This window comes from Manis pentadactyla, chromosome 11 (assembly GCF_030020395.1).
Source record: "Manis pentadactyla isolate mManPen7 chromosome 11, mManPen7.hap1, whole genome shotgun sequence".
In the NCBI taxonomy this organism is placed as follows: Eukaryota; Metazoa; Chordata; class Mammalia; order Pholidota; family Manidae; genus Manis; species Manis pentadactyla.
In genome coordinates, this window is record NC_080029.1 from 68135788 (window position 1) to 68150021 (window position 14234).

Below are 14234 nucleotides of genomic sequence, written 5' to 3' on the forward strand. Positions count from 1 at the left end.
CACTTTAATGCAGCTTCTAGAAAAATCTAAAATTCCTGCTGTTAATACTGTATTTCTGTTAGCACTGACTTAGAAACACTGAACTTTGGCCAATGACAAGAAAAGAAAAAAATGTGCAAAAGACAAAAGAAGAAAGAAAAACTACCTAATTTAGAAAATTTGTAGAATCACTAAATTGAAAAGGAAAATCCTTGTTAAATGGTCCACATAAACATAGATAAAATAAATGTCACAAAATGTTACATGCCAACAACTAGGATATAAAGAATAAAATGGTAGCATCTAAAGCAAATCAGTAAGTAGTAAATAACATATACTCCTCTTTCTCTTAAATAAAATTTTAATCCAAATTGAGAAATGGCAATGAATATGGAAATATATTAGAATAATACCACTTAAAAAAAATCAAGGATATCTCTCCTGGGCTTTTACACAGACTACATTCTTCAGTAGGAACTTCCCATGAACAACTACAGTTTGTTCAGTTATGAGCAATCTGTGCTTTGATCCAGTGAGTAAAAGTTTACATCATACTTTTGACTTCTACACCTGAAATTAGTTCAACACAGTATCATCCGAGAGTTTCTGTATTAATAAAGACTAGAAGATCACTAAAGTATCAATCTTCAAAGCAATTAAACTCTGAACTACACTTAGGCATCAATGACACTGCAATCTCACATCTTTAAGAAATGAATGTTTCTAAAATGCTTTTCTAATAAACTTTTAAAAGTATATATTAATTTGGGAACACTTCCTTTGTTCTCTTGAAAGAAAAAACTTTTTTTAAGATTCCTATGTAAATTAGTGTAAATTCTGATTTAACATTTCCAATAATAGTATTCAGTAGCAGAGTGCCAAAGGCACAAAGAGCACCTAAGACGTGCAAACAGGCTAAGTGAAGTACAAGATACTGAGATGAAATAACACCTGCCTCTTTGCCTAAGGGTAACTACTCATTTCAGTTCAACAATCAAATCCACCCCTCCCACAGCCAATATATAATAAAAAGAAATCACGGCTTTCTAATTATGTACTTTGCTTCTTAAATACTGATAAAAGGAAAGGGGCGCTGCAAAGGTTTTCACTGAGAGAGTGTACTTCCTTTGTTAAATTAAAACAATCACCTTTCTGGCATACAGGGAAGCTGCTGTGTGAATTTTCAGTTGTTTCCAAGCTCTGATAATCAATATTACTAATATTACGGATTTTCAGGCAAAGATATTTAAAAAGTTCCAATTTCAAGTTAACAGTTCCTATCTAGATTGTTTACTCCATCTTGTGGAGATAAAGGGTATAGTTATGAAGAATTATAAAAGCTTGGAAGAAACTTCAAAAGCAGCAGTTTTATCAAAAAATGGTACAATTATTATTTTTGATATTTCAGTTAGTTTTTTCACATCTAGAAACTGTACTAAAATTAACAGGATTAAGTCAATGGAAGTTGTGCAGTTTATTGTAAACAATTTCTTCAAAGTGACTATTATTGTAAGACCTAGATAATCTAATAATAGTGTAACGAAGACTTCTTAAAGAGTAATATGGATTCTGAGAACCTAACCTAAGAAAGTTAACTAAAGCTGTGCATTGTTCTATTATTTATAACAAAAAAATTACCCACATGTCCATAGGAATTCACTATTCTAACCTCTGTGCAAGCAGAGATCAATCACATCTGCTTTGCTCACCATGTACTACAGTGACTAGCACAGTGTCCAGTACAGAGTAGGCACCTAATACTTGGAGACATAAGGTTGACAACTTTTATTCTGTGAAGATTAGAATAAAAAAAAAACCCCTACCATCTACTTTCACCATCTTGTATTTTTAAAAGGATATTTTAAAGAGTATGAAATAAAAATTAGCGTATTATATCTCACAAGGGTGCCAAGGATAATAAAAGGTAAAGCATTAAAAAATAGTACAAAGGTCAGTCATGTAAACTCATTTCATAGTCCTTCTCACTTCACTCTGAAAAGTTAAAACCTCAAAAATTAGTGTTAACCTCATCAGGTTCTGGAGAATCTCTGCTCCAAAGTTCTATTTCCCAATTACCTCTTCTGATAAGGCTGACTCAGAACATATTCCGTTGTATTGGAACTCCTTCTACATCTGTCTTATCTCCTGCACTCAAAAGAATCAGGTACTTTGATTTTGTCCAGAAATTCTTCCAGTTCAGAATTAGAAAGGATGCCAGTATCTCACTGCTCTGCAGAGCCTTCAGACTTCACTGCAGGAATGAAGAGGTGACTCCTGGGCAGTTTGCTATCACTAAGTCCCTTGCCCCACCCAATAGTTAGGGGCCTACCAACCAAACCTAATTTGAGACTAACAAAATTATCTCATCATGACAATAACCCCTGTTTGGCTATTCATACTACCCCTCTTCAGATCCGTTTCTCATTGCTACCTGACTCCTCAAACCCTTCTGTCATACCCTCTGGAACTCACACTTGGTTATCAGCAGGAACTCCTATTCTGAACATCTACTCTAAACTCCCACTGTAGTTTCTTGCTCTAATTTAATTCCCATGGGCTATCCCTAAAGCCTTCTCAGATGGTAAACTTTTTTTTTTACTTGTCACACATCTCATACCACTGGACCTGGGAGTAGGATAGGTGTCTTCCTTGCTATTTCAACTCTTTACTATTCTCTTCCCTCAAACAACTCCAGCTTTGAAACTCTGTCATCAGCCTATAACATGTTCTCAGTCAGAGGCAATTCTCCCCTCTGCACCCCTGGGCATTTTTGGCAATGTGTGGAGACATTCTGGTTGTCACAACTGAGGGGGTGCTACTGGCATCTAGAGAGTAAAGGCCAGGGCTGCTGCTGAACATCCCACACAGCACAGAACAGAGAATTACTGAGTAAAATGTCAATAATGCCAAAGGTTGAGAAATCCTGGTTTATAGGTATCCTGGTCACTAAATCTCCTACAGACCTATAGGACACACTTATCTCTTCCATCAACTTTTTTCTTTTGATCATTCCCATTGATACCCAAACATGATATAATTTCTCACATTAAAAAAAACTTTTTGACTTCATACCCTCTTCCAGCAATCACCCCTTTTCTCAGCTCTCCTATACAGCAAAACTCTTTCAAGATTGGTCTGTATTTACTCTCTTATGCCTCTGTTTTCAACATAGCAACTAGAATGATACTCTTAAAATGCATATCAGATGTCACCCACCTAACTCAAAACTGAGTGTGGCTTCCCATTTTCCTCAAATTAAAAGTCAATAACCTTACAATGGCCTGTAATGTTCCATGCTATATTGCTTCCTATGTCCTATTATTTAACTTCATCTCCTGCTCCCCCCTGCCTTACTTTGCTCTGTCCACCTTGGGTGTCTCGCCCTCTTTTAAACATACCGGGGAATACTGTTCTCCATAAAACTACATTAATTCACTACCTTATATCCTTTAGACCTCTCCTCAAATGTCGTTTTCAGTGAGGTCTTCCCTATTTTAAAATTGCAACCCTGCACCACTATCTACTTCAGTTTCCTTCAGAGTATCTTCTCCTTTCTGAAATGTTATATATTTTATTTATTCCCTGTCTCTCCTACCTGAATGTTAAGTTCCAGGAAGAAAAGAATATTTTCATTTGCTTTAGTTATTGCTAAAAACAGGGTCTAGAATGTTCTGTCAGAGAGGAAGCCCTCCAACAGTGGCTGAACTGAACTTCTCTTCTTCAGTTTCTTATCTGGCCTCTTAAAAGAAGCTTCCATGTTCCATTACTCAAGAGTTTAATTCAGTGGTCCCTTGATTCTTAGTGTTCTCTCTACTGAATCAGGGCTACTATTTCATCAATACTACCCAAGAGTCTCGAATGGCACAGGACTCTCGAATAGAGAAGTATAATCCTGGAATTACCAATTCCACTGGTAATCCTGAAAGCTGATTTATTTAAAGAAATACTTTACAGCTACAAGATAGGTTTTAATGAAATAAACTGTTAAACCAAAACCACCTATTGTATGTCTTTCACTTCTTTTCTATATGACATTTCAGACAATCTTTGCAATAATGATGCTATTACATACTACAATGATCCCTAGAGGCCTGGGCTAGGACTTAGTAAACTAGAGTGCTTGGTCTTGGCAGAGGCATGATTTGGGTTCAAATCCTTTAACTTCTGTGTCTTAATTATTCTATCAAATGGGGAAAATTCTAGCCCTGTTATATAGTATCTTGTACAGAAATTATTTTTGTACATATTTTCTTCTCATTACCTTTGAAGACTGGGAATGTTTTATATATCTGGGTATGGATCTATACCCAATATTTAGTAGATGAATATATGCACAGATAAACACAGATTTCTGTCTTAAGCACAAAATTAGGTATGTTTAATTACTTCAGGATGCATATGGTATAATATTAAAAAATACCTTTTACTTTTACCATAAAATCAGGCTTAACTAATTTTCAGAAAAAAGGGAGCAATTACAGCTTTTCTCCCCAGGGAGAACATACAAAAACTTAGTCTGAGGTCAGAAAAAAAACGTCACTCACTTTCCTTCCTTCCTTTTTTCCCCCATCATTGCCAACAATACCACTGATTTATCCTATACCTTAAAGGTCATACATAAATTTGGGACTTTAAATCTCCCTTCTTCACTATTCTCCAGCACCCACATCAAGTGATACTAAATCCCATCACTTTTTCGGCTCACATTTCTCAGCTCCATTCTTCTCATCTTGTTTCTGGAGCCATGATGTTCATTTTAAATTAAGAGGACCACTGAATGTTACTACATTTTAGTAAAAAGTGGTATATTTAGCCTCTTACCAGTACATCATGCACCAGTGCTTGATATGTCCAAGTGTGGTGTAAAGGAGTTGCCAAATCTATGTTTCTGTCAACAAGGACTAATAAAGGCCTTTGGAAGCTGTAAATATAGTAAAAAAGGTTATGTAACTCTTGATATCAGTGTATACATCTGAATTTTTCTAATACTTTCGATATATATAATTTTGATATGAATAATAAGTATGCTAATATTAAAATCCTATAACACTTAGTTTTTATAAAAACTTTTCTAGGACTGACAAGTAAAGTGATGCTTTAGACTACTTAGAGCTTCTGTATAATGCTAGATTGTTAAGTCTTAGGGGACTTTTTTAATGCAAAAAAATCTATATAAATACTTTTATGGAGTAATTTTTATAGTGATCAAAGTAAGAGTAAGTTGCTTTTACTCAGGTTTATATTTCCCATTTTTGAAAAAAAAGGATAAAGGGATAGCTATAGTTAGCTTCAGAGACAACAGAGTAGGATGTTATAAATTTGTACAAATATTTGACAGTTTCATAAATTACTATTTTTTTCCTGTAAATACAAATTCAAAAAAGCACTCCAGTGAAGAGGTTCCCAAAGCCCTATCCCATTATAATATATAAAATTAAACATGCCACAATAGTACCTAATTATATAATTATTCACTTGCCAGACACTTCATACACTGTTTAATTCATTACAATTTAGATGTGAAGTAAGCTATAGTTAGAGCAAACTGAGGCACAAAGTCATTTGGTTATCCTTTGTTTTCGAAAGTTGTAGAAATTTGCTTTAGAGGTACTACTGTATTAGGAGTACACATTAACTTTCGTATGCATTGCTAACTGATTATATTAATTATATGTATTTTCTCCTTCAAGAGACTTCTGACCATTTTATAGCTCATTACACCCTACTGGGTGTGAGACAGTGGACCCTTCCAACTGCACCAATCATAAAACTCTGCAATCAACAGCAGGAGTGGCACCCTCACCACCTATTATCATTTACTACTCCAGAGCTGGTGAATGGCAAGGGAAGACAGCTACAGCAGTTTCTTAGCTCAGCTGACATTTGGGGCTGCATAACTCCTCATTATGAATGGTTGTCCTGTGCACTGTAGGATATTCAGCACCATCCTGTAACACACCCCGCTCTATTCCAGTAGCATCTATCAGTTGTGACAACCAAATACGTCTCCTGACATTACCAAATTCTCACTGAGAATCATTAGCCTGTACCTGGATTCAAATGTGTATAAACAGAAAAATTTCTCCAAATAATAAAAATACAAACCAGAAATTTCTAACTAAAGAAGATAAATTAAATTAAATATTCTATTTGTATTTTCAAGAACAATTTGAGTCAAAACCCTGATCCAGACTACCTAATTAAAATGAAACAAATTTCAATTACAAGTATAAGTGTGTTCTATCAGAAAAACAAACCAAAAAACTCTACAGATGTTTAATTTTCAAGTTCCTATAAGAATATTAACTAACATAATACCTGAATTGGCCAGCTCCAAGTGTGTCACCTGTAAAAAGACTGTTTCTTGCATCTCTCAAATTTTCCCGGAGTTTCTTGTCTAGTTTCTGAAAAAATAAAATTTTACATGAATTCTTAAAGAACAATTTCACAGAATTTTATAAAGGGTAATAAATAATGTTTTCTTAGTTTCATAACTAAGAAAAATGGAATTTTTTAACAAAACAGTAATTCTAAAATCTAAATATTTTAGCTTCCTTACTGTTCAATACCATTGTAACTTGGACTTGAAAAGCCCACTGCATTTTCTATTGTGAGTCAGGCATGATTTCTCCAACCATCACTTTTTGTTGACTATTTTTACTGTAGGTACAGGAAACACTTTGCACTAAGGACCCACCCTCTCTCCCCAAGCATGAGTCTGTTGTATCAAGGAAGGTGTTTATGTAGTGGTGGATGCAAGAGGCTCCAGAACAGAAATGAAATATGTGAAAGAAAGCAACCCATCACCAGTCAATGATTCATTTGGGCTAATAAATGTCAAAAATATTAGCATCTCTTTCCTCACCTTTCCAGATGACTTACCCTCTTTTCTTTTCAATAATTCTATAATTTCTCTAATCCCTTATTTTTAAATTTTTTTTTTTTTAGATAATTATTTTTTATTGAAGGGTAGTTGACGCACAGTATTACATTACATTAGTTTCAAGTGTACAACACAGTGATAAAACATTTATATACATAATTCTAGGTTCCAGCTATCACCCTACCAAGCTGTTACAATATCTTGACTATATTCCTTATGCTATACATTACATCCTGGTTACTTATTTATTTTACCATTGGAAGTCTGTCCTTTTTTTTTTTTTTTTTGTGAGGGCATCTCTCATATTTATTGATCAAATGGTTGTTAACAACAATAAAATTCTGTATAGGGGAGTCAATGCTCAATGCACAATCATTAATCCACCCCAAGCCTAATTTTCGTCAGTCTCCAATCTTCTGAAGCATAACGAACAAGTTCTTACATGGAGAACAAATTCTTACATAGTGAATAAGTTACATGGTGAACAGGCAGTCATCACAGAAACTTTCGGTTTTGCTCATGTGTTATGAACTATAAACAGTCAGTTCAAATATGAATACTCATTTGATTTTTATACTTGATTTATATGTGGATACCACATTTCTCTCTTTATTATTATTATTTTTAATAAAATGCTGAAGTGGTAGGTAGATACAAGATAAAGGTAGAAAACATAGTTTAGTGTTGTAAGAGAGCAAATGTAGATGATCAGGTGTGTGCCTGTAGACTATGTGTTAATCCAAGCTAGACAAGGGCAATAAAACATCCACGGATGCAGAAGATTTCTCTCAGAACAGGGGGGGTGAGGTTCTAAGCCTCACCTCTGTTGATCCCCAATTTCTCACCTGATGAGCCCCCTGCGACTGTGCCTGTCTTAGGTTGTTCCTCCCTTGAGGAATCTTACCCGTCTCTGGCTAACCAGTCATCTTCCGGGGCCATACAGGGAAATGTAAAGTTGGTAAGTGAGAGAGAAGCCTTATTGTTTGAAATGGTTAGCTTTTTATTTCTTTGCATATTTATGCCTATTTTTAAATTTTTAAGCCAAATTTTAAATGCTCAATTCAGTATAATACTTTACAACACAGTGGGACAGAAAAATGCACTTCACCATTTTAAAAATGGTTAGGACTGTCAATAAATATTTGCTAATTAAAATTAAATATTAAGTGGTTTGGGGGATCAAATAAGTATAAAGTACTCAGAGACAAGGCTGAATGAGGAATATATGTTTTAGTAAAAAACAAACAGGTCTGGAATAGCACAATTGTGTAAATCACTTTACTCCATCACGTAGACACGCATGATTATTTTTTATTTTTAGTGGAATTTCAATGTTATAAAATAAAAATCTTTGCCTTTGGTACTTAACACATAACATGCAGCAATTTTATGCTTCATATGAACAAATACATCTGTGGTACTTTTGGAAAACAACTGTCACCTTATTATTTATCCACAGTGCATATTTGCATGAACTCACCACTGCTACCATTTCTGCTGCTGTTCCTCTTGAACATCTGATTATAGGAACAGCACCTATTTTAACAACAGATGTTAGCAATGATTTCAGCTCTTAAATATTAAAATAGATACTTATACATCAGCATCAAGAAAAAACATACAATAGAAGTATACAATTTCAGGTTATAAATATAAAAGGATTTATAATTTCAAGAGTAAAAGCAACATTTTAGAAACAGACCTTTCCATTTATAAAGAAAAGCAGGAAGTCAGAAAAACACTATTTTTATATGGTGTTAGCCAATCACCAGATTGTTCAATGGATTGACTAAGCATTTTTACTTCCTACAGGCAGTTTCAAAGATTTACTCTCTACTCACTGGGTTCACTTTAATTTCACTTAATGGAAAAGAATGAGAAGAGCTTAGCTCATTTAGCAGTTTGGTATAGTTATTTTTTGTTTATTTTAGAAAATTAACAATGGATTACATCTTTTTTTTTTTTCACAGTAAAATTTACTTTTAATCTGCATGGTTTACATTTTATAGCACTTAAAACAATAGCAAACTGTCAGGGGCAGCTGGGTCACAGTACACAAAAATCCCTTCTTGAAGATAAAAATTTTCAATGGACTACATCTTTAAAAAAAATACACATTAAACTTTGTTTTCTTCTGATGGAAAATTACACATGCTTGTCATAAAAAAATTCAAATATTAGAAATGTATAAAGTTAATCTCTTGATTCCAGTACCCCAAAATAATTCCCATTAAGAATTAGATATGATGCTTTCAGATTATTTTCTACAATATGGTCTAAGTTAAGTGCATGTGTGAAATGTATAAAAAAAGTTATTACACACAGTGTTCTTAAATTTGCTTTTCTCATTTAAGAAGTTATTATTGACATCCTTCTATGTCAGACTTACAGTAATTCCAATTTCTCTTTTGAAAAAATCACTTTCTGTTACTCTTACATAGTAAAGGTGTCTCTGACACTAAATTTGTCTTTATTTATACTTCTCATTTTTAGTCAACCCTTCCCTTGAAAATACCTTAATGTATACAATAACACCAGCATTCAGCAAAATTTTGGTGATTGTGTAGGATGGCAAACTAGAAGGATTAATTATGTCTGTTTGATGACCAGAAGTTGTATGCATGTGCCTTCTTTAAAAAAGTCCCCAACAACAATCCCATTTGAAGGTACTATGAGCAATCAACAGCAGGCAGAAAGTAGAGGAGAGTAAAATTCTTAAGAGAAGAGAGATTCTTTTAACCAGCTTTCCTCCTGAGGATACTTTCTAGTTTGCAAGTCACACAGGAGAAAGAACTCAAGCAAAAAACACAAAACTTACTGAGCTGAGGGATCAAAGACTGCAGTCCAGAGATGGATTAAAGGGGGAAAAACCCTGAAAGGAAGGAGCCCTAAAATTTGCACACAAATTCTCCTCAAATATTTGTCCATATCCTAAACTACACATGGTAACTCTCCTTAATTTTCTCATTTGTGAAATGGAGAGAAATTTATTAATCTAGGGTGAAGATCATTTTAACAGAAGGCTTCCTTTGTCTACAAAATTAAAATCTCAATTAGGTTTCTGAACAGTTACATTAGTAATAGTAATATAAAGTCATATATTAAATACCAAACACAATGTGGCTATAAGTAAATTTAAATGTTCCAAAGAAATGTTTACAATTTTGGAAGTATAATGGATTGCTACTATATATAAATAAAATGTTTTCTGGAGCTTTGGAGTTCACCTTAATAGTTACCAGGCATATAGCTCTCTACTTATGAGTATACTTGAAATTTGTCATGATGGAATATTTAAAAAAATCAGCAGGTACATAGGTAAACTCACCAAACCATTCAAACAATATATTAGAAAGTTACAATTACCAAAGACATCTAAGAAGACAACTCTAGATTTGCTCAATGCTAACTCAAGAGGAATAACTACATAAATTATTAGAATTATGGTTTTATACAGTGCAGAAAAGTGTATTTTATCCCAAATCTGGAGAGAGAGCTTGTAGAGATCCAGATAGATAAAATGGGATACTACAATATAATGGGTTAAAGTAAGTTGTTAAATAATTTACTTTGAAGAAATAACCAGAAAGATTTGAAAACTTACCCAGTGTAACAAAAAAGCAGAAAAGGCTGTCAACAATAGTGTCCATAATAGTTTCCATTTCTGTATCTGTGATATCTGGCCTGTTAATGGCTAAAATGACATAGGTAAGAGAGAAAAAGGTAACCAAAATTTATGCCTTACTTTTATTATACTCTTAAAATTATCACTCAATTTATAATCAACACTTTTAATAACTAAGGAAAAATCTTATGCTTTAAATATTAAGTGAACAAGAATAGATTAAAAATTACACTACCTCAAAAAAAACCCCTTAATATCAATAGCAGTAATGAGTAGTATCAATACTGGAGTAATAATAAGAAAAAAACTCACTACATACACTGTACATAATTTTTGCAGGAGCAAACAGGAAATAAATACTATATCCCATAATTTATTCACCAACACTAGATGGCCTCAAGAAACTACTGATTTTATTATCCAACTATTGTGAGACAAGGACAATGCAAATCAATATGGCAAGAGCAATACTGCATATCATTTTCTTTGTATTTAATAAGTTATATGAATTTCCTTTTTGATCTATTACATTGTACATATCAAACCTTAACACGTATAAGAATCATGGTAGAAATATGTTAGAAGAGAAAGAAGTTTCTCTGGAAACTATTAAAAATTAAAGATTCTTAGCCCTTTCCCACAGAAATTCAATTAAATAGATTTAGGATAATTCTAAGAAATCTATAATTTTGACAAGTACTTCAGGTGATTCTCAGAGCTACATTCTAAGTAACATTGCTGTGAAGACTGTCCTTAACAAAGACCTTGCCTTATTCATCTTTCCATCTCTCATAAAACCCACGCCTACTGCCCAGCAAATAGATGCTCAGAAACTATTTGTTAAAAGACTGACTGGACTAAAACATTATTTATATGCTATTTTAAATTTCCCAACATTCTGAACATGAAAACAAATGTAAAATTCAATACAACTGTGATTATCATGAGAGCAAAACAGAATCCAACTTTATATATCAAAGTATTCGGAAAAAGTACGATCCATGCAGAGAGCATAAAAATTATTAATAAAGAATTCAAGCAGGCAATACAGAATCTAGATGAGGAAACATGCTGCTACTTGGTGTTGCAGACTGCCATCTATCCAAATCACATGATGGAAATGGTCAAGGGAAACACGTGAATTATATAAATTTAGGGGACAGCAATTCAGGGAAACACTCAACTCACTTTGTCAATCACTGATGATACAAGTAAAATCTATATGGGTGTCTACAGCCCTAAGGTACCATATCCTGTCTCACATCTCTAAATGAGAATTGACCTGAACAGGCAAAAGAACTGACCTCAACTTGTGATAACAACTTGGTCTGTCTGAGGTAGTAGTCTGAGTCTGAGATGCTAAATCTGCTTTCCTTATTAGGTAAATTCCCAATCCATGGAAAGTAGGTGATACAAATAAATCCATGATATTAATATATTTGATTTATATTTGGAATAACCTATTTAAATAATCAGCTAATGCACTTGTAATGTTTGAGAGGATTTGGCATATAGTTACATAATGGCTCGGACACTGTGTCTGGCTGGACTGAATGTGTGAGTTTAGTAATCTATCTTCTTATCTAGTTATTTAATATCTGTACCTCAATTTCTTCATCTGGAAAATGGAAATAATAGTAACCTACTTCTCAAAGTAATGCTGAGATGCAAATGAGCTTATAGTTAAAGTGCTTTTAAGTTGAGGGGTCTAAGAAAACTAATTAAATTTATAAATACTTGAATGTCTAATACACTCAGACTCACTATAAATTTATTTCTAAGAATTATTTAAATATTTGGACAGATTTTGCTTGTTAGATTTGAGTTTGCCTGGTCTGGTTTTGAAGCACTTAAAAATGAAAATTTAATATACTGAATTTATAAATGCTGTTTAAACTGTTAAAGGGAATTTAACAAACTAAGTTTGCTAAGTTTTTAAATGGGATTGATTAGAATTTAGTCTTTTCAGTATGAGTTAATTGATCAAAGAAAAAGTTAAGGTGCTTGTTTTTATGCAACCAGATTTATAAGTAATATAACAAAGGTCATTAATTTAGCTTAAAGGCTTAAGGGAAACTAGGTGTTAAATATGTAACTTAACTAAGTAGCTGATTAATTTAAGTCAATTGTGAATAGACTTCTGGAAATAAAAACTACTGTGAAAAATGTCTTATGTGGGAAATTCAGCAAACACATACATCCTTTTATGGATGTTGTTTTATTTATTTAGCAAGAAAGTATGCTATGGAGCTCAGTGATATTAAAGTATTCATGTTCTCTTCCCTCAGGAAGTTCACTATCTGGTCCAGTGTTTCACAATAGTACACCACTGGCACTGTGGGCACAATGACTTTCTGTTAGGAGCACAGTTTACACACCTCAGAACACCTAGCATCCCTAGTCCCTGCTCACTAAATGCTAGCAGCAGCCAATTGTGACAATAAAAAATGTCCCTATACATCTCTAAATGCTCCCTTAGGGGTACATACTCCCTACTCAAGAACCACTGAAATTCTAATCCTCTCCAAACATCTCAATTCTTAAGTAGCAAATTAATGATTATTTCACTGAAAAGGCTAATCACATTTCCCCCAGTCTGTAATTTTCTCTAAATATTTGACATAACTAATCAATGGGCATAAACTTTCACTTAAGCAAGGTTGAGTAAATTCTAGAGATCTGCATACAACACTGTATCTATTGCCAACAATACTGTATTGTACACTTAAAAAATGTTAAGAGGGTAGATTTCATGTTCAGTGTTTTACAAAATAATAATCAACAGACAATATAACATGGTGTGGGTGTGCACATGGGTGTGTGTGTGTATGTGCATCTGTTCATTTTAATCTATAACCCAGGAATTGTCAATTTAACCGAAATTGGGAATAGAAACGTCAGAGGTGTTAAGACAGCATCTGATCAAATACCAATACGCAATCCCACTATTGAATTGGTATAAGAATCAAGGGAGTCTAACAATCTGTATTTCAGAATGGCACTCTTTACTTCATTCTACAACAGTATTACAGTAGCTGCTGACTTCTTGTCTGATCTTGACAAAAAGCATTATTAGTCAACCTTGTCTGAATGCCTACCATGTGCCAGAAACTTTTCTAGGCATTTCACACATACTAATCCATTTAATTTCCACAAAAATTCTATGAGGTAAATAGTATTATCCCAATTTTACAGATGAGGAAACTATAAAGCACAGAGAAGCAAAGTAAGATGTTCTTGCCCAAGGGTCAAAGTACTAGATGACTAACTGAATCCTACTGCTAAAACACTGTCTTACTTGCCATGAGTGAACCATGAATACAAGCTGTTATGGATACTTACAATATCAGAGAATTGGTATTTCATGCACTTTACAAAAAAGATATATTAAGTGTTTTTTTATGTGACAGAATTCTTCTCAGACTTTTTTTTTTTGTGCTTTTAAAAAGCTTTTACACTACTGTAAACAAAGCTGGTTTCAGACTGCATTAAACATGTTCACTACTGTTTTTACAGTACACCATTTTGTTAACCAAGAATTACAGTATTCCTGTTTTTACATACCACGATATGAAACGAGCTCCTTATTTTGATTACATAACACAAACATATCATCTTCCAAAGTAATAAAATTGAGATATTGATCAAAAACCTAGAAACAAAAGAAAAGATTTACAAATCTTCATATTTACTAGTTTAATCTACCAGTGGGAAAAATGGAAAAAATTGTAATTAAATTCAATAACT

General features: G+C 33.4%; 1 protein-coding gene across 5 annotated transcripts in view; it reads right to left on the reverse strand.

Annotated features, from left to right (window-relative positions):
- Positions 1-14234, reverse strand: part of SCFD1 (sec1 family domain containing 1) — a 90483-nt gene that overhangs the window by 61751 nt on the left and 14498 nt on the right. For all 5 annotated transcript variants that reach the window (XR_008992524.1, XR_005023895.2, XM_057488524.1 and 2 more), the window contains exons 6-10: positions 14052-14139; positions 10467-10556; positions 8343-8398; positions 6298-6383; positions 4801-4900 (exon numbers count right to left, since the gene is read on the reverse strand). Coding sequence is in view for 3 of the 5 variants with exons in the window: in XM_057488524.1 (XP_057344507.1) it covers positions 4801-4900; positions 6298-6383; positions 8343-8398; positions 10467-10556; positions 14052-14139 (420 nt within the window). In the remaining 2 variants the exon portion in view is untranslated. The remainder of the gene's footprint in view (positions 1-4800; positions 4901-6297; positions 6384-8342; positions 8399-10466; positions 10557-14051; positions 14140-14234) is intronic.